This window comes from Tiliqua scincoides, chromosome 3 (assembly GCF_035046505.1).
Source record: "Tiliqua scincoides isolate rTilSci1 chromosome 3, rTilSci1.hap2, whole genome shotgun sequence".
NCBI classification, from domain to species: domain Eukaryota; kingdom Metazoa; phylum Chordata; class Lepidosauria; order Squamata; family Scincidae; genus Tiliqua; species Tiliqua scincoides.
This window is the reverse complement of record NC_089823.1, coordinates 198,153,521-198,178,832: the sequence shown is the minus strand read 5'-3', so window position 1 is coordinate 198,178,832 and position 25,312 is coordinate 198,153,521. Positions and strand designations below refer to the sequence as shown.

At 44.1% G+C, this 25,312-nt stretch overlaps 1 protein-coding gene across 1 annotated transcript in view; it reads right to left on the bottom strand.

Annotated features, from left to right (window-relative positions):
- Positions 1-519: 519 nt before the first annotated feature.
- Positions 520-25,312, bottom strand: part of KY (kyphoscoliosis peptidase) — a 35,208-nt gene continuing 10,415 nt past the window's right edge. Inside the window, exons 4-11 of the mRNA XM_066621496.1 lie at positions 20,048-20,122; positions 19,145-19,201; positions 15,301-15,383; positions 12,797-12,905; positions 11,302-11,419; positions 4,595-4,783; positions 2,272-2,462; positions 520-1,421 (exon numbers count right to left, since the gene is read on the bottom strand). Of these exons, the coding sequence (XP_066477593.1) occupies positions 520-1,421; positions 2,272-2,462; positions 4,595-4,783; positions 11,302-11,419; positions 12,797-12,905; positions 15,301-15,383; positions 19,145-19,201; positions 20,048-20,122 (1,724 nt within the window). The remainder of the gene's footprint in view (positions 1,422-2,271; positions 2,463-4,594; positions 4,784-11,301; positions 11,420-12,796; positions 12,906-15,300; positions 15,384-19,144; positions 19,202-20,047; positions 20,123-25,312) is intronic.

Below are 25,312 nucleotides of genomic sequence, written 5' to 3'. Positions count from 1 at the left end.
CGAAGTGCACAAGGAAGCTTCCATTTAGATTATCATTAAATGAGAGTCTCTCTCTCATTCAGATTATGTAGCCACTCTTCCACTGACGCTCAAAAAGGTGTGGTCCTTTTCTCCCTGACCCAGAACGCTACCTTGTTGTTCATGGTGAAATTTTTTTTGTTTTTTTTAAACATATTTAAAAACCAGCAGTTATATCCCAAAATGTTAGAGGTGCATGGGGTGGGAGCACACACACAATTGTCTCTTTATTGTACTATGTCCATAGCAAATTAATCAATACATTGAGATTATTTGTATGGAATCTTGTCTGAGTTGGCGTGCCAGATAGCTATGTTTCCTATAAACACCACTCGCTATGCAATACTAACAAAGGGCCATCAGGGAGTTTCAATATTGTTTGCTATTGCTTCAGAATGGTGAGTGTTGTCCCACACCAACGGGTATTGCTTGTTGTGATATGGATTTTGGATATATTAAATATTGCTGATTGTTGCTGGGTTGATAAGGGGTTGTGGCCTCTTATTGGGGTTCCACTTCATATTTCAGGATCTGAGAGTAGAATTTGTGGTTAGCATTCTCTAGCACCATCACATAAACCTCTGTACAGCCGGAAGTGCTGCAGGATCCCTCCCAGTAACCATCCTTGCTTAGAGAGAGGGGACAAGTCTTTTCACATTGAACAAATGCCTTGGCAATGCTGTGAAGCTTGAGTTTAAACTTGATGTTGCGATCTGCTGGCAGCGATCCCGCTAGAGGCTCCACTAGTTCATAACCTTCTGCCCACTTGCTATAATTCTGAGGAAATGCTGGCCACTTGACCTCAGTGTTCGGACAGAAGATGAGGTAGTTGAAGATATAGTTGTAATTGCCCGGACTGGACTTCTTCTTAGCAAAAATTTTGAAAACAAAATTCCCTGCATGGGGAAGGTGGATCTTAAATTCTACCCGGTTTCCTTGGCAGACCTGCAAGATGTGTCGTTTTTTGTCATCAGTGAGGCTTATGCTGTCAGAATGCAGTGAGGCTAGAACACTCAAGTCCTTACTGAGGATGAAGTTGACATCACAGCGCCCGTCATTGGTATGAATGATTGGACCTCTGTGGGAAGGCTTGAGGAACCCTTCTCTTTCTGTGAACCAGCTGGGTCCAACAGGTTGATGGAGTTCTTTTGGAAAACAAATGGTCCTGTCTACAGAGCTGCACTCTAAGATGTACTCTAACACACAGTTGTAGACCTCCTCTGAGCTTTTGAATGGTTTGGCATAGATCTGCAGCTTATGACTCCCTGTCTTCTGTGGATAGAGCTCCAGATTCATTCCATTCTTCTTCAGAGTCATCAGGCTATACTCCTTTGCCCCTTTCAACTCACACATGAACAGCATTGGGAAACGGCTTTCCACTGCTACTGTGACTTTTCCATTTACTGTGACATGCAAATAGAGGCTGGTTAGGATGTTTCCTACTATTTACTCAAAAACACAAATCACTCAAAGCCTTGGAGAAAATGACCTGCAGAATGAATATCTCGATGTACTGTCAATCATTTTGGCAGTGAAAAGGAGAATATTATGGTTGGCTGGTTAGAATTTGTCAAGTTTCTGTCAAATCCAAATTCAGAATAAATAACAAGGGGGTTGAGGGTAGGAGAGGTTTTGGTTTGGGGTACTTGTTTGTTTCTGTTTTATTACAAGTGCAATAGAATTGCTCATCACTGTGGGAGAAGATGAAAGCTTATGTGACTTTCCGTTACGGCTCAAACTGCCTGCACTTCTGACGGCAACCCCTTGAAAGCTGTCAGTGTGGAGAGAAAATGGAAAGAGTTCAAAAGACAGGATTCCTAAATGAGGTTCTTCATTCTGCATTTAGGTTCTGAATGACATTGAAGGGAGTAGCTAGGAGCCCTGTGCTTTTGAAAGCTAGTATATGCATTCGTGTGTGCACACAGAGCCCTGTAAGATGCTTGGCTTCAGACCCCAGTTTCTGAAGCTTTCTGTTTCAAATGGGAATGTAAAGATAATGACAGGGACAGGTGCAACCACATATGCAGTGCTTTGGACTTTGCACAGATGGACTCTCAAGGGTGATGGTGATTATGGCCAAGAATGGCTGCAGAACTCTTGAGCCCAATAGTTTCATCCCACAGTGCTAATCGCTCAAAAAATTATAAAGCTCCAGCTTAAATCCTAACCTTTGCTACTTAACTCTTTTCTGCCAGGAGTTGGAACTGTTCTTCATAATAATGTCAGTGTGTGGCAAGATCTGTGCGACTGTACCTGTTTGAATAATTGGTGTTTCTGGGTGGGCTGCCAGCAATCCCATCTTGTAAAAGTCACTCTTGTATAACATGTTGCTCTCAAACTGTTTCAGTGTCACCGTTGGTTTGAGTAGCTGCCAGTTGCTGTTGTCTGGGAAATGATTATTAATAAATAGGGCAGGGTGGGTAAGGAAATAAAATTCGTTGTATCTGGAACAAGGAGAGAGAGAGGTCAATGTGTTACTGGCAATGTGCACATTTGTCTCAGGCTTGCACCCAGACTAACCTAGGCTGCAGTCCTATATATGCTTACTAGGGAGAGAGTGCCACACAACTTGGGTTTACTTCAGAGTAAACATGCATAGGATTGCATTGTTACAACCTGAAGTGTACCTATCTGGAAATATATCTCATTAGATTAATGAGACTGAGTAGGTGTGATTAGGGCCAAAGGACCATACAAAGCACAACAGTTCTAGAAAGCAAAAAAGATGAGCCCTATAATCCATTTGACTAAGAATGCTATGGGGGAGTGAGTACAGCCAAACCAAAAACTCTGGTGTATCAAGAAGGAGTCCATCTTCCTTCCTCTGCTTTAAAATGCCCTACAGGCCAGTACCTGAGGTAGTTTCCTTTGGTGATGGAGAAATATTCTGCCTAATAATTCCTAGATGCAGGGAAATCTGAAACCTGACTATCCTACAAACCATGCAAAGCACAATGACATGTTGTTTGACAGGACCATTGACTCAGGAGTAGGATCAGTGAGAAAGGGAAAGGTGTGTGCCTTGGTATAGCTACTTCTCTGGGTTTGTGTGCATTTCAGAATGGAGCAGAGGAGTGGATGACACATAGACTGGAAAGGACTGCAGTTCTTCACATACTTGAGAAAAGTCCTGAACTTTTCTACAATCTAATCAGAGTGGCAATATGTAGAAAACTGGGGGAAATGCTCAAATAGCTAAGAGACATTTAAGCAACTTTGTGATAGTCTGGCTACAGCTTTGTATACTTTATCTTTTTTAAGAAATTCATGAAATCTGTGCTAAATAAACCCAAACGTGCATTAGTGAGAAAGCAAATCTGCATAAGCTGACCATTTTGAATAAACTGCTTCAAGATAGAGGGCAGAATTATGTATGGCACTGAAATCCACTGAAGGAAATTTTGCTGTAGCTTTGCAACCTGAAGGACTAGAGATTGATTTATAAAAATAAAAGCTATGGTAGATGGAAATTCTCAGGATACTGAACTATATTCTGCTTACTTGTCTTTTCTCCTTGCATGCAAATCTAGCATGTTATAATTCTCAGCACACAGGGGAGGGGGGGAACCCTCTCTAGGCACAGGTGAGTGACTTTTTAAAAAAATGTAAAGGAAGACTTTCAGAATGTATCCTTTATGTTGGTGCAGTTCTCTCAGTGTTTAAGGTATAACACCAAATGTAAATGGCATGCTCTATGAGTAATTGTAAATGATCAGTGCTATGCTCTCTGAACTTTTAGTGCAATGTTGTGAAAAGATGTGTTCAAAATCCAAGCTTATCTTCAGATGTTGCATTCCCACAAACGCCAGTGAAAGCTGTCTATCCATCACTTAGTGTCAGAAAAAGTTATTTCAATAGATCCATTTTCAAAAGAGACTTGGATCTTTGCCTTTAGACTGCAATCTGCAAGCCATGTAAATTGGACAAGAGAAATAAGTGGGCATGATGTACCTCAATAAATAGCACTTTATAAATAAATTGCTGTAGCATCTTTTAAAACATGAACTTTAGGGCAGATGTGTGTAAAACAATGAGATCAAAAATTGTGTGCTGTAAATATTGCCTGTGGGGAAAACATAGAAGTAAAGGCGTGCCCCCATCTGTGAGGGTTCTGTTCTGGAACCCCCCCCCCCAGTTAAGTGAAACTGCAGATATGAGCGAATGCCTTCTCCCTATGCTCTGGAGCAGAGGGCAGCCCTGCTCCCTTCATCTTCAGAAGGTCCTCTGAGCCCAGCAGTGAAAAAGTCACTCTCTGTTTCTCCATGAAACTGGAAGTGTTGTTTTAAATACCTTTATATGGCATTAAAAACATCACTTCCGGTTTCACAGAGAAACTGGAAGTGATTTTTTTTCCACTGCTGGGCCCAGTATGAGCCTGGTGGAGACCATGGATGGATGTCTGTGAATTCAGAAGACCCTCTGGAGGTAAGGGAAGAGGCGCTCCCCTCAACTTCGAAGGGGGAGTGTAGGGACAGACCTGATCCACAGATAAGTGAATCTGTGGATACGGGATTCCCTTGTATTCTTTTGCATGCCCCAACCCCAGCACTACATGGAGGATAAAAGAGAACGGCACCTGAAGGTGAACTTGCTGAAACAATCGTCGATAGTGCCACTCCCCCAGGTGCTATCCACCAAATGCCACCTTCCATCAAGGTAAACCGCATTCCAAGCATGGTCACATTCTCCAGTAAAGGTCTGCCCAGTCCTGTAGCCATGACCTTTAGAATAACCAGATAAATTCATGCACTGCACTCCTGCAAGGCTGGAGGGAAGAAAGAAAAGACCTGAACCTAAAGAACCAACTTTAATCAAAATCCTAAATGGTTCTGGTCTTTCAAGCTCATCACAAATTTCCATGAAGCATGTCCAAACAGCTAACAGCCCAATCCTGAGCTGCCCAGAGCACCTAGGCTCGGCGACACCGAAAAGGGCTGCTGCTGAATTCTGCACCTCCCACGCTACCGTGGGAGGCTCCTCGGGAGAAGGGGATGTTCATCCCCTTCCCTGAGTAAGGTAAGCAGCCCCACAATGGGGCTACTCACTTTACCACCAACCAAAAGGTCAGCGGTAAAGGCGCTCATGTAGGGTGTGCAGCCCTGCATGAGCGGCCTGGATCATGCGGAGCTCAGTTTCATGGATCCTCCTCCTGGCCGCCACCCGGCATGCCTCCCTCCCGCCTCCTTCCTAGAACACCTCCTCCATGCCCCCGCCTCCCGTTCCGCAACCCGGCGGTCTGGGAGACCACCGAGCCGTGGAACTTGGGTCACCAGCCGGCGCTAGCCCAGCACTGGCTGGCACTGGGCTAGAACCGGCGGGAGCCCAGCAGTGAGCCCTGCAAATGTGCCTTACGGCACATTTGTGACTGTGGCCAGCAGTACAAAGCCGTGCCGCCGACCACAGGATTGGGATCTTAGTCTGTCTTCCTACATAGCTAATTAAAGGTGTACTACTGCTACATGAAAATCAATGTTTGCTTTTTATTCTTCCTGACATATCTTGCCTAGTGCAGGGTTAATGAGCAGTTTCCTCCCAAGTATCAGATTACACAGTATTCTGCAGTGGTGTCTCAGAGTGCTGCCCTGTGTAATCCCCCCAATGGAAACTGCTTGCCAAAGTAGTGGAGGCTCCTGCAGCAGTCTCTGTTTCATTAAGAACAGTAGGAAGCCCAAGGGTAACCAATGATGTCTCCAAAGGCCCTGGCAGGAAGGGGAAAATGGTCTGACTTGCATCACCAGCTTCCTCTGCACTGCCCTGGAATCCGATTGCCAAACTGGTCAACCAGAATAACACTGTTGTCAAAAATAGCCTGTTCTTCTCACTTCCCACCCTCCAAACTAAGTTTAGAGTATAATCTGAACTGGAACTGCTTTTACACTCTGTTCCATTGTTCAAAAGCTCCAGCAGGCAGGCAGTCCCCCCATCAGCTCAGCTGTGCCCACCCGGGTGGACTCTGGCTTTGACTTGGACGAAGTCACACAAACACAGGGAGCAAACAAGTGCTGGCTGAATGTATTATACCAGATAATCCTTTAACCAGGTTCTTGCTTGGGATTGTTAACAGCTCATCAATTAATAGTGAGGGGCTAGCAAAGAGGTGTGAAGAGCTCCCTTGGCACTTAACAAAGGTGGTAGCTTGAGCAGCGCAATAGTAGATGAAATTAAATTTGTGGTAACATGGATTGAAAGAAACAATTGGAATTGATTGCAGACCCTGATACAATCACTGCAGACAGTTCAGCGAAAGCATCTGCTCAATGCACAGAGGTGATTAAAAGCAAATAAGATGTTAGCCTCTGTTTCAAAGGGGAATAGAAAATAGGAAAATGGTGCAGTGGAATTATGTGAGTGGCTTTGACCTTTCCTTTCACTGTGTCAGGCAGATCTGGTCACTTTGATATGAAGGACAAGTAGTTCCAAGAAAGATAACAAAACTACTAATGGCTTGGGGAATGCATGTGAGGGAAGAAGTGATTTCAGCTGGGCATGTGAAGAAATGAAAAGCCGCTGCCTGTGATGTGTATGACTGAAGACTTGGAAACTACCTAGAATTCATGAAGGAGAAAATGGCTACTGTAATACCTGTGGCTGGGCCAATGTTAACTTTTTTATTTCAGCCCCTGAAATACAAACACTTCTATGTTTTGGTACTTCCTGCTGCCAAGCTGTTGTGTTGTTTGCCCAGTTACATCTGCCCTTAGGCCAGGGGTGCTCACACTTTTTTGGCTCGAGAGCTACTTTGAAACCCCGCAAAGCCCGGAGATCTACCAGGGGGGAAGGAAGCGTCTGACAGACACCCCCTTTGATGTATGGAGCCCCTGCTGGACCAGGCCAGAGGAGGCCCACCAAGTCCAGCTTCCTGAGCCCCACCAGATGCTTCAGGAAGCACATGGGAGGCCTCTCCTCTCTCCCCACCCCACATACTGGGGGCAGCCACAGGTCCCCCCAAGAGGCACATGCCCAGCCTTGCTGCACCATGGGGGGGAGAAGCTCCCCACTCCCCGTCCCCCAAGCTCTTTGTGGCTGCGCCCCGAGAACAGCAGAGAGAGGGAGGCATCGCAGGTCCTCCTCGGAAGGGCGGGGGGCTTCCCTGTTTCCATGGAGAGGGGCTGTGCGTGCAGGCGGCAGGCGGGGGAGGCACTGCTCCCACCGGCCCTCCTGCAGCGGCGGGGGGGGCCAGGGGGGTCGTCTCACCTGTCAGCCCCGACTGAGAGCGGCAGCGGCCACAGCACTTACCTCTGGGCTCCTACGGGGTGGCTGGGCCGGGCATGGCTGGGCTGGGTTGGGCCGGACCTGACTGGAAGGGAAGGGGAGGGTCCCTCGGGGCCTCCCGCGGCAACCGCCATCAGAGCAACTCTATCTCGAACTCCCACCCCTCCCCCTTCTGCTACAGAGCCCCAGGAAGCGCCTCAGTCCAGTGCAGCCCAGCTCCCCCTCCGTCGCCGCCCACTTTAGCTCCTGCTCTTCCAGCATGCAGCACCACGAAACTGATGAAACTGACTAGAGTCTAGTCAGTTTTGTTGCTGCATGCCTGAAGAGCAGCTAAAGTGTCAGTTACAGTGTCAGTTTAGTGTCAGCTAAATATGTCAGTTTCATCTAGTCACTAGACTAAACTGACATATTAACAGTTTGGAGAGACAGGGCTCCGCGATCTACTCATTTTGCCTCGCGATCTACCGGTAGATCGCAATCCACCTATTGAGCACCCCTGCCTTAGGCCATTAACTGTTGCAAACTGTGAGTTGCCAATACGGCCTGCTGCCCAAGTCAGTGAGGCGCTGGAATTTTGGGCAAGTTTGATTGCTTTATGCCAAATGAGCTGTTCAAAGTTATTAAAAATGTGTTTGTAGTTTAATATTATTTACCAAGACAACAGAGATTGATGGTGTCTTGTCAAACCTGTTTGCTTCAGAGGCTATTTTTATGTTAACAATTAGTATTTCACGGTGTGCTGTCTAGTGTTCGGCTCCTTCAAAGTGGATTATTCTCTGTGAGTGCCCCCCTCCTTCCTACTGTAGTCAGATCTTCAATAGGGCTGCCAAGCAAAGCAGCTGTTGCAGCAGATGTAGAATGTATGGGAGATTTCAACATTAGGCCATGTGACAGGGTGCCAAAATAAGAAGCCCAATCTCATGTACCAATACTGCAAATCCTTGTTGCTATAAAACCTATTTAATCAGAAATGTGATGTCTCCAACCGTCTTACCTAGAATGGAATAAATAGACCCATTTGTGGATGTTCAAAAATGCATACACAAAGTTGCGCTTGGGAAGGACGAGCAAGAGTGCTCCAGCAAGCCCCTGTCCCCCATGGACAGTATGAATACAGCATTGGTCTGCAGCAACACATGCTGTTTCTCCCTCTGAGTGGCTACTCAGAATCCTCAATCTTGGAGGGCATCTCTCCCCAGGTACAGGATTTGTTGCTGCAGACAGATGTGCACTCATACTAGGTATTAGGGCAAGAAATGTGTCAGCACAGAGGTTGGGCTTGCTGGTGCATTCTTGCTGCACCCTGGTGCATTTCTGTATTGTGTTTGAACATCTGCACAGGGCTTAGAAAATGAATGTATTGTAATTGCTACCTGGAAATATAGTAAGACAGTAATGAATGGCTGGGAGAGGACAGTCTTGCTACACCTAAATTTTCTCCTTGCTCACAAAGGGAAAGAGTTCTGAACTGGAATAGTGGTGTCTGACGAATGGCTCAGTGGCTGCAAAACATGCAAACTGAGCAAAAATGTCTCGTTTCCCTTCACATTGCTTAAGTGGGTAAAGTACAGCTACTTTGTCAGGTAGAAGGAACTGAGTTTCAGTATGGCATTTGTCAGTGTTTGCTTAGGGAAGTTGGAGTGTTTTATTCATTTCAGTTAAAAATAACAGGGGGAGCTTAATTATACTGCCTCAGTCCTGTGGGAAAGGGCTAAGTGCCATTATGAAATTTGTTTTACGACTGTCCAATTTTCACACTAGAACATAATAAGGTGGGAAGTAGGCTTTAAGGGGGTGCCAAAAGTCCCCGGAAAGTCACCCTACTTTGGGTGTTCTGCACTTGTTTGCAGTCCTAATATGTACTGCTCCTTCCATGTGATTTTTAGGGCTTCTTCACAGCAAAATCCCTGTCATTCAAGGCCCATGTAGTGAGTGTGGGGGTGATGTTGCTGTACCAGCTAGCCCAGTGGTATTGGCTGTATCTATGGTTCTCAAATGTTTTAGCACCGGGACCCACTTTTTAAAATGACACTCTATCAGGACCCATCTAGTTTTACAAGACTTAAAAAAAAGGTGACCTAGAAAGAAATAATTTTTATTTATTTACAAGTATACTTATTTTTTATTTGCAAAAACTTGATCATTTCTCATAAAGAGGCAACCCTAATGAATAGCCTCAAGGCTTGAGGGGCTTAGTTATGTGACCCAGCCTTTACCTGCCCCAACTACCTGACATTGACGGACTTGGGAAAACACATACCAGAAAAAAAACACTCAAACATTTATTTCCTTATATTTACACAAACTTGCAAACTGCAAGAGCTCAGCTCCTTGCAAACTACAGGAGCTGAGCTCTTTGCAGGGCAATTAGCAGCTATCTGATTTTTTAATAACCTCAGAGCTTGAGGCAATTAGTTATCTGATCTTTCCTAATCATATTTTCAGTGGAGGCTCTGCAGGACCTACCAGAAATCAGGCCACAACACACCAAGTGGGTCCTGACCCACAGTTTGAGAAATTCTGGGCTAGATAATGACAGCACTAGTGGTGAACATGTTCCCAGAGAGCCAAGGTGGTGTAGTGGTTTGAGAGTTAGTTCTGGAAGATCTTGGTTCAAATCCCCGCTGAGCGATGAAGCTTCCTGGGTGACCTTGGGCCAATCACTATCTCTCAGCCTTACCTACCTCACAGGGTTGTTGTGAGGAGAAAATGGGGGCAGGAACTATGTGTACCACCCTGAGCTCCATGGAGGAAGGGTGGTCTAAAAATGTGAAAAATACTGGAAATAAAAAATTTCCCAGGCAAGCAGGCTTAAGCTATACATCATGCCATGCTGCACTGGTGGTTTCAGTGCCCACCAGCACTGGGTGGTAAGAGTTTTTGCCCTGTTTGGCTGTAGTTGTACTTGACTAGCTGTGACAGAATGTGTATAGGGATGCCATTTTCAATGCACATCTGAACTACATTCCATTGAAGGTACTAAAGTGCAGGTGGATGATATCCACTTTCAGTTCTTTGTCCAAATGCTAATGCTGCCCATTCATACCACATTGTTCTCAACAGGATAAACATTTAGGCTGCAATCCTATGCACACTTTCCTGAGAGTAAGCCCCATTGAACTCAATGGAGCTTACTTCTGAGTAAACATGCATAGGATTTTGCTCTGAGATGCACATCCAGATTGTGAAAACAAACCCAACCCCATTGTGCTGCAACTAATCAATTAACTCCCAGTAGGATGATCAGGGGATAAGAACATTAGCATGGTATCCCAAAGTGATTTATAAAATAGCTGATAGTGCCCATCTTTACTTTTGATGGATCCCAGAGGTTCCAGCTGGAAGAACATAGCCCCTCCAATCTTCCCCATCCCCAGCTTTAAATATCATTTATTATTTGTATGTTTCAAAGTGCTCATCAGTATACTGGAAAGAAACCTAACTCCTGATTTCACAAAGGACTGTATGTGACGAGGGAATGATACAGAAAATGAAAAGTGCCAATGATTGCAAAATACCAAAAACAGTTTTATTACCAGCCTCTGTGCATAAAGCCGAACAGGTAGGAAAGTCCTACTCTGAAGGAGTCAGTGGGACTCTTGCTGTTTTTTATTTCATGAACAGTCAGATGGAAATTAATGATATTGGCACAGTCAATCTCATCCCTGAACTTTTGCATGGGAGTGTGAGTGTTCACTGAGAACATTGCCAAGTTCAGTGTGGGGTGCTGCTCACTGTGTCCTGCATTCAAGGGGCAGTTTGCAGTCCTCAGGCCTGTTCTTTTAACCTTCAAATATGCCAGGAAAAACACACAGCCTCTTGTAAGTAAATTATCCCCGTGTACTTATCTGCCATTATGTTAATGCAATGCAAGCCTTAGCAGATGGCACAAGTAATTGGGGAGGGGGGGTGGAATTTGACCTTTCTAGGACTTGCTGCTATTCAACAGTAGAGCTAAGTTCAAAATGACATTCAAGCCCTAGTTGGTGAAATGGCAACTGACTTGGTATGCAGGGTGACAGTGAAAATGCAAATCTTTCTGTGGGTTGAACATTTCTATTTGGAATGTACCTGCACATTTGTTCAAAGAGCCCAGCATATCCCTCACAAATGCTCTTTCCACTGTGGAGGACATCCTTGGGCTTGAAAGACTGCTCATCTTTGTGAAAGAAGCCTACAATATCATATGCTGGGGAAACAAAGGCGAAAGTTAGGACAAACATATGAAGCAGAACAAGTGATAAAAAGTTACACCAGAATTCCTTCTCTAGGTATACATTCAGCTACCACAGGCAACACAGACGTGTGCTAAGTAACAGTGAATTGTGCGCATACAAACTAACAAGTACAGGAGATGTTTCCTCTGTAAATGTCTGCTTTTGAGCCTCACTGTATGCCAAGATCTCCTTCAGGGACAGATTTACAAGTTGCAAATAATGTCAGCATGCAGAATTCCTATATGCTTTCATGTCAGTCCTCAGCATGCGTAGTATCTTTAAAGATCTCCCCTTAATGTTGCAAGTTTTGTCTCTGCGCCATTAGATCCCAATGCAGCAGTGACTGGTAGGCAGAGTAAGCACAGCCTCACCTAACCCAGCAAATTAAAAAAAAGAAGAAAGAACGCATGCCTTTTGCCAAGCTGCTCCTTTCTGCTCTGTTCATTTAAAGTCACACACACACAAAACTTGGAGTGAACAAAGAGAGCTGCCAATCAGTTCAGATGCTGTGGCGGCTTGCAAGGGACAAAACATGCAGGGACTCCTATGCAGTTAAAGCCACCAGGAAGAGCTACCTTCATTTACCCAATAATAAAAAAGACAGCACTTGTGTCATCAGTCTCTGGGGAGGCAGCAGGAAAGTTGCCTCCAGCAGGTTAGGCTGTAATAATGGGTGCATTCCAATTTTTTTTTAAAAAAGCAGGGCACACGGCTTCCAATTAAAAAATAGCAGGATGCCTATATCAGCAAGCTCTGAGGAGGCAGTGGGAAGAGTTGCTTCTCTTCTGTTTAAAAAAAAAAAGGTCATGAAAAAGCAGGGAGCTTGCGCAAACAGCAACTCTGTATAGAACCTGGAGAGGCAGCTTTTTGGTTGCTTCAGGGAGCCTGTGCTGAATTCTCCATTACTCCAAGTGGGGGAAGATAAGGTGAGTTTTATTATTTTTTTCCCCAAGGTGGGATATTGACCATGTGTTCTGGAGACTGAAATTACTTGCGCTGGGGGGGGGTGTGTTTCAGAGTGGTGCTGTGTGATATCAAAAATTTATAGGTCGAGTGACCTAGCTATGCCACTGGGTCATTTTTTAGGTTTTTCTCTTAGTAGAATATATGTTGCAATCATGGACAGTTCTAAGAAAGGCATATGAATATGAAGATTGACAAGAGCACATTTCTTTTTGGCTGGTAAACGTCTTTAAATTATCTTTATTATGCAGATTTTCCAGGTCAGCTGCTTTCCTACAGTAACCACACAACAGGTAAGCTGAAGTTCTAGATTCCAGAACCACAATACAGAGCAAGCTTTCAGCATTATCCACAGGTTCTAAGGAATGTTGGAATTCTGTTCTTACCTATATGGTGGCATATCCATGTCCAGATGGCCCTGACTTTTTCCAGGTCATTATGTGCTACACGTAGCAAAGTCTTCACCAGCTCCTCCACACTGCTTTTGGTGGTCACCTGTGTTACAAGGAGCAAAGGGGATTGCCAATTTCAAATGAGCACATTTGATGGAGGTGCACTGCTATTCCCGCTTTCTGCTTGCTGATTGTTTTGATTCCCTTCCACTACCTGGCAGAAACACTCGCTTGGTCAACAATGTTCTTGCTGTGTTTCAAATAAATCACTTTATCTTAGTTGAGCTCAAGACACTTTTAGGAGTCAACATTTTTAATTTGGGATCCTCATTTATGTATTAGCCTCCAGGTTGGTATGAGATCCTTGGAGTAGGCTTTTCATTAGCTTTGCCATACAGCGCTTGGCAGCCATCTGTGTTTTAAGAAGCAGATCTGCTACAAGCTTCAAAGATGCTGTTGGATAGGATTGTACTTTCCTATTTTGCCAGTGCCCTTCAGATATGTTCAGGCACTAACTAGTTATAACTTGATTCTATTTAAACAGTTTCCTTTCACGTGATATGATTATTGTCAGCCAGACATGCTCAACCCTCAGACCACAGATGAGATTTGATTATTGAACAATTTCCTCTGCCAGCCAATGAAAGAATGTTTTATGGACAGAAGATTTAGAAAGTCACACATTCAGAGTGCATTTCATCCCAGACTGCTGATCTCTGTAAGAAAAATATGCAGCATGTTGTTTAACATGGCCACTGAAATTTTGTCTGAGGTGAATTTTGAGGTAAATTTTGGAGTTTCTGCTGAATTGAAATTTCTGAGGAACTTTGAGGAGAGCAAAAAAATATTTTAAGTAGTAATAAAATCTTGTGTTTCAGCACATCCCTAGACTGTTGCCAGAAATTGCCTCAAGCCAATTTTTAAAGCAAATGTGGAGGCCCTTCCTTGGGTAAAACATCTGAAGAATTTCTAGGAAGACTAACTGCCCAATAATTTTAGGAACTTACAGTGGTGGATCTGCTGATGTAAGTGCAGGTGCAGCTCCGTAAAAAGTATGCAGCTATCATGTGCTGCAGGACTGCCAGCACAAATGAACCCAACAGCCCATCCAGCTCATGCTGGAGCAGGTAAGGTGGTGGTGTTGTGGATGGTTTGAGGGAGGGATGGATTGGGGCAGCAAGTGGGAAGGACAGGGAACAGGAAGGGGTGGATTTGGTGGCAGCAGCAACACACACTCTGTCCTATCCCCCTTTCACAGCCCAGCCCTAAATAACTGGCATAAGTCCAAGACCTATTAGTGGCTAGGGGGCCTACCAGGCAGTAAGTAACAGCCCAATCCTATCCACACATTTCTGGGAGTAAGCCCCATTGACTCTAATGGGACTTATTTCTGAGTAGACATGCATCGGATTGGACTGAAAAAAAATATTTTTACATATCTCTCCCAGGCTCTCTGGTCACCCTCCCCCCCCCAATAGCATGTAATGTGCACTCTGGGGGCACAGCTGCATCATGTGAATTGATGGGGGGGTAGGACTGGTGCACAGGTGTGTTTCAATAAGATTTTTAAAAATTGTGATGTGAGCTGTGCACATACCACATTGAGGTTTCTCATAGTGGGAACCAATTTCCATTTGGCTACCAATTTATACATTTGAATGAAGAACAGCTTTGGATTGCCCACCTCCTTGCAGAGTATGTTCATCTTGTGTGATGATGCATATCTACTAGAGCAGGAGGGTATGGTCTCAGTAAATTGATTGTGGAAGGACATGCTCAGCAGAGGATATGCTTAGAATTGAAAAAAACCATTCCAGAGCACACAGATGAGCTCAAAATAAAGATGAATTGTTTGTGTTGTTAAGTCCATTCACGTGGAACAGGGCAGTCTGAAGGAGTCAAATGAGCAATAGACCCTGCAGCCATCACTCTAGAGCAAATTATTATAACTTGTCAAAAATAGTGTGGCTGAGGAATTCATTCTGCACATATGATTCAGCCAACAACCTAGCTTCCTAGGAATCTCAACACAAGATTAATTGATGCAAAAGACCAATTTGCAGAGTCCCCCCCCCTTTTTTTTAAGCAGTCTGATTTTAAAAGTATGACTTACATGCACATATGCTAACTGATGTTAGTTTGCTGTGTGCCTGGATTGCCAGCATGTCTAGCAGCAACTGTGGAGCTTCTTTTTGCACACACTGCTCTTGGCCATGCTAGCAATTTGAGAGAATGGCAAAGTCATTCACAGAACCTTTATGCTTGCACTAAACAGCCAACACCATTTGGAATGTATACAAAACCAGCTCATGTGACCTCATATCTGCATTGATGATTCCGATAACTACATTTCATGAGGATTCCATCCTGTGGTGATGATCTACTGGTCACCAAAATCTCTGCAAGGGGGATGGCTAGTTTAAATAGATATTTGATGCAGGTTCCAAGAGTGGGAAAGTGCAATTATAACTCATGATGTAGTGACCTATATGTTTTACCTTTATTGCATATGCATCCAGTTTCTCAAATTGCTTCAGGTCCAAAGGGATGGATTTCAAGCAGGACTTGTCCCATGGATAAGCTGGAAACAAACATATAATCAGCAATAATCATTCTGGAAGGCAAGAGAATTCCTCGTCCACTGGGGAAATACTAAGCAAGACTCAATCAGATCTATGCTAAAGGCATTCTCTTATGTGAGATTTGAGTTTATGATCAGCTTGGGCTTAAATTAAAAGTTGTGTGCACCTTAAAGACTAACACTATAGCAAACCCCTCAGTGTCAGGCCCCTTTTGGTATTCCTTAGGCTTGGTTCAACTTCATTCCTAGTTTGTGATTAGCGAAGAAGCAACCATAGACAAGAGGGGGTGTTCTATTGCTTAATGTGCTGCACAGCCATATACCTGTCTCAAACCAGCACTTGAACACAAGGCATCTGTCTCTTTAACGGGCTTATTTGTTTATCTGGCCTTTCACCGCTGAAGACTATTACTATGATCTTAAGAGAGCTACAGCAGATTTACGCACTGAAACAGCTCCTGCTCTATACAGCTCAGAAAATTACATTTTGCCATTTGGGAGCTGGGTAGTTTCTTCAAATTGGTGATCAGTTTTAGTCTTTGTCAGACTAGCACTGCAAAGGCTCCCTACAGCCACAGAATTCACAATCACTCATATGGTGATATGCTGAGGCCGTTACCAGTTAGAGCTGTGTACAAAGCCTCTGGTACAGTACATACACTGAAGCAAGGCCATATTTAAACATTTGCAGGATCAGCAGGCATAGGCTGTCCCAATTGCAAATGCTTCACTGGAGGCTACCTTAGAAGTGGCATGCTAAATTCAATGCTTGCCCAGTCCCACATTCCCAGGGAATGCACTTTCTTTGGGGGGAGGGGTCAGGTATGTTGAAGCACACCTACCATTTATTTAAAGGACACACAGTATTTTTTAGTCTGTCTGTCAACACATGCTCTCTGCCTAGCCAGTGGAAATAAATGGGATGGGATGAGCATGAATATAAGAACAGCCCCACTGGATCAGGCCATAGGCCCTCTAGTCCAGCCTCCTGTATCTCACAGCGGCCCACCAAATGCCCCAGGGAGCACACCAGATAACAAGAGACCTGCATCTTGGTGCCCTCCCCTGCATCTGACATAGCCCATTTCTAAAATCAGGAGGTTGCACATATACATCATGGCTTGTAACCCATAATAGATTTTTCCTCCAGAAACTTGTCCAATCCCCTTTTAAAGGCATCCAGGCCAGATTGCACATACACATCATGGCTTGTAACCCGTAATGTTTTTCTGGAGGAAAGTTTTTTCCTCCAGAAACTTGTCCAATCCCCTTTTAAAGGCATCCAGGCCAGATGCCATCACCACATCCTGCAGCAAGGAGTTCCACAGACCAACCACACACTGAGTAAAGAAATATTTTCTTTTGTCTGTTCTAACTCTCCCAACACTCAATTTTAGCGGATGTCCCCTGTTTCTGGTGTTATGTGAGAGTGTAAAGAGCATCTCCCTATCCACTCTGTCCATCCCCTGCATAATTTTGTATGTCTCAATCATGTCCCCCCTCAGCTGTCTCTTTTCTAGGCTGAAGAGGCCCAAACGCCGTAGCCTTTCCTCATAAGGAAGGTGCCCCAGCCCGGTAATCATCTTAGTCGCTCTCTTTTGCACCTTTTCAATTTCCACTATGTCTTTTTTGAGAAGCGGTGACCAGAACTGGACGCAATACTCCAGGTGTGGCCTTACCATCGATTTGTACAACAGCATTACAATATGACCCACCCAAAAGGTAAGAGGTGAACTCCAGATCCCTTTGCTGTGCTCTGCTCTGCTCCTCACCCCTCTCTTACTTCTCTAAGCAACCAAGCAGATGAGGAGGCGGCCGCGGCAGCAGCATTAGCATTAGCAGGGCATGTGCACGAACACTTGCAAACAGGGTTGACCTTGGGAACTGTGAGGCCCAATTGGAAACATTGTTTGCAGGTCCCTAGGTTCACAGCCAAGGTCTGTAGAATCTTAGAGATAACAATAAAATTTATTATAGGGTTTTATATCTATGGTAGACATATACCAAAATCTGCATTTAAAAAGGGCATGTGAATTAATGGACCAAATGGATCTAAGAACATTTTAATATTTCATTGTGTATATGTAAGCCTACAAATAAACAAACAAAATGTGTAGATTACCTTTGAAAAGTAAATAGTTCCAAAACCACTTGTTTTAGTGACTGTGAAATGATTTCATGAAAATATTAATTTTATTCTTTATTTGCAGGGCCCAGTTGGGAGCAATTGCTCCTTGTGTGTGTGTGTGTGTGTGTGTGTGTGTGTGTGAGAGAGAGAGAGAGAGAGAGAGAGAGAGCGCACTTACAGGCAAGGGTAGCAAATCTCTACAAATCCAGAGAGCAGATCTGCTAACAGTGCCCCTGCACAAGACCTCTAGATGTCCTTGTGGTTGCTGCGCACGAGGATTTTTCCACTAAACAGATAGTTGATGTGCTGTTCTTCAAAAATAGGAATCAAGATTTCCAATTGTAAAGCACAACACTTTGGTATTTATTCAGTTTATAGTACAAACAAGACAAGGAGCTCTCTCCCAGCAGTTATATCTCTTTTCTTTAAGCTGCAGCTTCTGACTAGGCTTGACCAGTTCTTGTTAACTTCAGCAACAAACATTCCTCAAGTCTTAAAGATCAGAGATCAGGCTCTTAACTCACAAGACCAGTTGGTAATTCTTGGAGCTTTTACGTGACTATTTGAGGCAAAGTCTGTATTTATTCAAGGTACTGTAAACAGACTTGATAAACAGAAGGTTTGTTGGCAGAGAAGGAATACTTTGTTTTCTTAATTTTGAAAGTGGATGAATTAATTACAGGAAAAAGTCTGCTCCTGTGTGGCTATATGTGGAAGGCTTGAGGGTATTCACCATCTTGACACTGTGGAAGAGGACTCTGGTGGTAGAAATGTGTCTGGAAAATTGTAATTTTAGGATTCTGTGTTAATATTCTAGAGTACCATATCAGTTCTGATATGAGCACTCATTGTGTTTGTAAGTTATATACCCAGTGGTGTTTGCATAAATTAACTGAATGTTTCATGATTTAATAAGAATTGTATGTTTTTAGTTCCCTTTTAAAAACTCTCTCACTCACACAGACGTGTGTGTTTGCTGACTACTTGTTAGGGGAAATGTCTTTTTTATGGTTGATGTTATTTTGTGTTTTCTTGCTTTCTCCCTGTAGTAGTTTCTTGACTGTCTTTAGCCCTATTCAGAAGTTATATTTGCATGGACATTATCCACACAGTGGCAGGGCAGAGAACATGATGGTAAGGCCTGCCCTTGCACCAATGTGGTCCTTAAACCACTCCCTCTGTCACGTGTTGAGTGTTTGGGAGATTTTCTCCTTGTGGCCAAGAACAGAGAATTTCCAATAATGGAGAGAAAATCTCCTTGGATACATTGTTTGTCAGTGCAGATGAGTGCTATAAATGCATGGAGACAAGTTATAGGGAGCACATTGGTGGGGATCAGCGATGCATTCTCAGCCCTCCCCCACATTGCATGGATGATGTCCCCATGAACATAATTTCTGAACTGAGCTTTTGACCATTGACTGGACAGGACACCTACAGTTCCAGTATTCCCAATAACAAATACAGCTGTTGCTGTTGTTGCTAAACTGTTATCTATTTTATTGTAAGTTTGTAATATCCTTTCACAAGATGTTGAACTTGAAAATAATGCTTCCTGTTCTGACTATTTAGTCCCTTTGTAAAAACTGTTTTGTAGGAGTGCACAGATGGTCTAGTACAGCCGTAGAGTTACCATGTTGGTCTTTTGAACCAGGTGGGCGGGGTCTGCGTTTTCCATTGTCTTGAAAACCTATAAAATTGTGAGAAAAATATGAGACAGATGAACAGGGAGACAGGCAGACAGAAAACAAAATAGAATGAACAACTTCTACGGGCCCAATCATAAGATACCTTAGCGCCAGTGCTGAGCTTCAGTGCCGGCGCTAGGTGTCATAAGGCAGGTCTGCAACACCCTGAGAGGAGTCAGCGCCAGCGCCGGCCCAGCACCAGTCAGTGCTGAGCTCAGCGCTGGATGGACACCACCTGGAGCATGGTAGGAGCTCTGGGTGGCAGTGAGGGCCTTGGGGCAGGGGAGAGGAACTGGGGCAGGAGGGGGGTGGGATCCTATTCTCCATAGGATCCTATGCTCCATGTCAGGCTGAAAAGCCGGCACAGAATGGAGGAGACACATTGTGGCCCCTGCCTCAATGGGACAAAAGTCCCCTTCGCCCCAAGGCTTCTGGCAGCCCCAGCAGTGCTGCTGGATGCAGTGGTAGCCATTTTGATGCTGCTACATCTGGCAGAGCCACCAGGAATAGGACTGGGCTGCCCAACAGAAGAGCTGAGCTGCCTCCATTTGTGCACTTAGTGCATTTGTTGAACCAGAGCATTCTCTCTTCCCCCAAATATGGTAGTTGAGTTTATGAACACTGACTGCCTGTTTTTGGGGGGTAACACCAATCCTTTCTTTTGGGAGTGGGGGGATTGATTTGAAGCACCTTTCCTCTATAGTAGTGGTCAATACTCCATCTGTTTGTTAGATACATCTTTGAGCATAGAGCTTGTGTGAAGCTTGCAAGTTTATGCCAGGATCTTAGTGTCAAGCAACAGCCTGTAATTTACTTAATAAGCACTTGTTTTTTTAAAAGCTTCATACCTTTTCCCAGGGAGAGTTTCTTGAATAACTGTGGGGTGGAATTTCTAGCATGTACCTCTACTGTTACATGGGTTCCTAAGGGAAGCAAGAATTTTGGGGTTGATCAAAACTGAAGAACTTGTTAGAAGTTAAATTATTGAATATTTAATGTTCGATAATAATGTATAATGTTCAATGTTCGATAATAACATCCAACCTTCCAGAGGTAGCACACAGCCTCCCTGTATCTCAGAACACCTCCGGATGTGACCAGAAGTTGCTGGTGTGAATCAGAAGTGACTTTCAGTCGTAGCTGGGAGGCCCTCTGAAGAATGGGCTAAGGAGCCCGCAGTTAAGGAGAGCCCACTGTATTTGTAAGTAAACTGAAATAGACACCATAATTGTCCAGTGATTTCTCCTCTAAAGGTAGCACACAAACCCAGGTAACACTACACCCCTGGATTTTCTCACCACTCATAAAAGTGGGGCATGAGCATGGAACAGTACCTTAGTCTGTTCCAGGAGGTCTGGTCTAGAGGGTAGAGCCTCCATTTGCCTGAAGATAACATCCGCAGGTCGCCAGTCCGAGGCCACCAGCATCGTGTGACCTTGAAGCAGCTGACAAGCTGAGCCAAGCTATTTCCATCTGCTCTGAGCATGGGAGGCCAGGACGGAAGCCAGATCAGAATGAAACATCTGAATTGTTGTGGCTCTTGAAAGATAGAGCCTTCTTTCAATTGTAAAAATCCCTATGGGGTTTTAAATTAGCCTGCCTGTGTAAACCACCTTGAATAAAGTCTTGAATAAAGACCAAGAAAGGCGGTATATAAATACCTGTATTATTATTATTATTATTATTATTATTCTGAACAGGACCAATCTGAACTGCTGCACCTGTGCCACATTGGTGGCCTGGTGACAGAAAGGAAGCATTACAATGACAACATATTTTTCTCATGGTACGGAGCCCATGGTAAATGGATCTGTCATCACAAAAGCAGGTCCAGTTTTTAGTAAAAAAAATTAAAATGAAGCAATGCAGGACACTGATCCAGGAGTGCCCCATGAAGCATGTATACAAAGCTGAGAGCAGCACAGTGCTATACTCAATGTTAGGCCTCAAAGCTAAAAGGCATGGACAAGTGAGAATTGTGCATACTATTGACATTACTTTAAATATAGACAGCAAAGTTGAATAAATTACAAATTCTAATTAGAAGACTTCGGTTTCAAAATTTAAATTTTGATGCAAATTTTGTGATCTTGTTGGAATGTGGGCATGTCCACGGATCTGCATATTCACTTATCATGGATCAGGTCCGGGCCCTCCCAGCGCATGCACCTGTGTGTATCCCCTCCAAGCTCCGCAGAGGAGGATGTCCCAATGCCTTATGAGGCATTAAAAACATCACTTCCGGTTTCTCAAGGAAGTGTTTTATTACCTGCAAAGTTCAGTCAGAGCTCAGCAGAGGCCAGGGACAGACATCCTCAGCCTCTGATAAGCTTAGAGGCCCCTCCGGAGGCGAGGGGAGCAGAGGGGAATGCGGGGATGGGCATTTGCCTGTATCCATTGCCTGTTTCAGTTATCTATGGGGGGTGGGGTTGGAGTGTTGGTTGTTTCTTAACAGAACCCAGTGGATAAGGGGGCATGCCTATATGACATTTGAATTGTAATCACAGTGTGAATTTTCTCAAGTTTTGAAATCAAAATTTACAAAACAATTATGCAAATTCACTAAATGCAAGACGTTCATTACATTTTCCATTTTAAAGAAATTTGTTTAGGCCTACTTAATTGCAACCCATGTAAACAGCCTAAGAAATGTTATCTACTGCCAAAGAGTTTGTATATTTAGAGTTCAAAGCATATCAAAGCACTTTGGCATAGATTTTCAATTTGATTTTAAATAATTGATTTCATTTCCATGATTTAAGATTTAGGAGTTTGAACTGCTAACTAATTTTTGGCTTTTTAGGTACACTTGGTCAAATCAATAATGTTCTTTATATTTCCCACTCCCTTAGCTTGTCATGCTTGCTGAAACTATTAATACTCTTGGGTTATGACTCTGGGGAACTTCTTATGCTACTACCATCATCCAGGACAATACTTCTCAGTGTATATAGTACTTGGAAATCTGGTTATTGTTCCTCTTTTTTCAGATTCAGTCCCTGTAACTATGATTCACAGCTTCATAAGCCTGAGACCACTGCTTAATTTCTTTTCTTCCTGTGCCTCTCTTTTTAAATAATAGAGTTCAAATTGCTCAGCATGTTTTGTTCTTTGATCTGGAGACCTTTGCTCCTATATCCCAGATGTGTTGGGAGTGACTGCATCTATGCACTGATAAGAAAAAGAATCTCTGTACATGCTCCAGGGTGAAGCCATGATGAGGCCTGGTTCAAATTACACTCCAACTGAGGCTATGCTATAAGTCATACATTCTGTATTGGGCTTTCCTTGATAAAAAATTGGAGGCTGCAGCTAGTTCAGGATTAATTCAAATTGCTGGTTGTGATCACGTTAAGCCTTACCAGTATAGATCTCAAATACCCAAGAGACTACAAATACCCAAGAGACTACCTGTCTCTCACCATGATCCTGAGGATCCAGTGAAAGTCTCTGATTGGATCCATCATTTTGGCAGGGTCATATGATGAGAGGCACATATGTAGGGATTCTTAAGGGTGACTCTGAAATAGTCTTCCTGCTAGAAGGCGGTTGGAGCTGGCCAACCTCTAACCTTGAAATTCAAGAACCCAATGTTGAGAATGGCTAACAGGGGATGGTCACTACTACTGAACTAATATGTCCCACATACAAGCTCTGTGATTTTGGGCTACCTACTACTATGTTGGAAAAAAACCAAACTGATGTTTTGTTAGACCCAGCAAGAAAAAGATTCTCATGTTATTAACAGCTTCTGGAAGTTGGTTTCCAGAGGACATTCAGACCAAATGGTACTTTTTTAGTTTTATGTTTGAAAAGGAAATTTGTTCCACCTTGGTCTTTGATTTAAAAGACCGTATTTTTCGCTCCATAAGACACACCTGACCATAAGACGCACCTAGTTTTTAGAGGAGGAAAACAGGAAAAAAATATTCTGAACCAAATAGTGTAATAAAATATTTAATAAACTATAACAGAACAACATTTGAACCATGTAAAGTGAACAGCAGTCAACAGTGGCATTAAGAACCATTATCACTGTCATTAACAAATGGAGAGACTTAAAGGTTTGAGTACTCTAGTTTTCTGGAAACCCCAAGAACTCATCATCGCTAGAGTCAGAATTTATGAAGCTCACAAAAGCAGGTGCACACAAATAGGGGATCACATTATCTTTCTGCTACAATAATGTTCTGCCAAATCCCAATCCACTGGCCCTTGTGCCCGCTTAAGACTGATCAGTCCCCCTTGTGCAACTCACCAGTGCAGCAAGCAAAAGTAAGTCCAGTTCCAGTCCACAGATGCCAAGTAAATCAGTCCCATCAATCAGAGTTGCCAAATCAGAGTCCAGAGCCAATAAGCCAAATTACAGTCCAAGGTCAGGTTCCAGGTAGGTCAGTCAAATCCATCAGGGTATCCACGTCCAGTCACAATCCACAGTCAGATTCCAAATTCAATAAACCCAGTCAGTCTCCTCTCCTACCTCCAACCTGCACTCCTTCAAAACCCATAAACCCTTTCTGCCTCTGGTACTCCTTATATCCCTGAGGGCCCTATTGCCTTCAAGTGGCTGCAGCTGTGCAGCACACTCTGCTGGATGCCCAGGCCTTACCCTTAAAGGGGCCACTACTGACACCACATCTACCTCCCTGCCAGTTCTTCCGTGATTCCAATACAAATGAACAAGTGGAAAGTCCAACCACAACGTGAATTCTCAAGACACAACAAACCTCTGGATTTATAGTGAGAACAGAGCCTTACCTGGGGCTTGTGCAATAAGCAAACACTGGCATTCTGACCAAGGAGACAGTTTTTTCTTTGTGATGGGGCTTACATTCAGATGCTGGATGAGGTGAGCTAAAGCGCCCCTCCCTACTGTGTGAGTGAGTGTGTGTGTGTGTGGGGGGGCAGAGCATCTGTGTGTGTAAGACGGGGGGAAGTGTTTGTGTTGCAAAGAAGTTGTGTTGCTCCAGGCTTGGGGGGGGGAGAGAGAGGCTTTCCTGGGAGTAAGCCCCCCTGACTCTAATGGGACTTACTTCAGAATAGGCATGCACAGGATTGGGCAGTGAGACTGCCACCCCACCCACGCTTTCCTGGGAGTGAGCCCCAGTGACTCTGTGACTTACTTCTGAGTAGACAAGCAGGCTTGGGCAGACTGCCACCCCACACACGCTTTCCTGGGAGTGAGCCCCAGTGACTCTGTGACTTACTTCTGAGTAGCCTCTGACTGGGAAGCAGAGCAAGCGGGCAGGGGGCGGGGCCAGGGCTGGGGCGGAGGTTTTTGTTGTTGTTTTTATTTTGCAGTATTCGCTCCATAAGATGCACACACTTTCTCCCCCACGTTTTTGGGGGGAAAAAGTGCGTCTTATGGAGCAAAAAATACGGTAGTTGTCACCTGCACCCAGTCTTCAGGGTGTATCAGTCTATGGAAATTAATATGTTGGGTTGCACCTTTATTCCTCCAAAGATCTTGACAGTCCCTAAAGATTAGCTGCAGCATTTCAAAAATGCATTTGCCATCCTGGGTACCACATATCTCATGGCTGGCATGGCTGAGACCCATGAATGATGAGCTATCACTGCAATGTGCATGATGGCCATGTGCTTGTTTTAATATGGCTCAATCTGTAATTACATCATCAGAAATACTGTAGGAGCACCGGCTGCTTCGCGGTGTCAGACTTCACAAGTACAGTAAGCCCGTCACCGTGCCTGAAATTGATTTGTTGACACCTCCATGCTGGGACATGGACATTTGACAATACATGGAGTAAGGAGAGAAAGCCGATACCTAAGACTGTGGGGGAAGTTGCGACAAACTGTGGGTTAGATTAATCTAAAGCACTGAGCAGCTGCTTTATGTCTCTGATCTGAAAATGTCACACCTGGAGGTCACAGGTAAATTCCAAGTAATGATTTGGCTAGAACCCTGGCTTTGTGACAGCTTGCTTAGCATGTGGAGCAGAATGATTCTGTAATTTTGTGGTGAAAATACCTTGTTCTCCCCTATTTTTAATCTATTCTGGTCCATTCAAGGGGGCTCCTGTATGGAGTTCAGCATCCTGACAGCTGAGTCAGCCCAAGGTAGCCATTACTGCTTCACTGTTGTTTGCTGT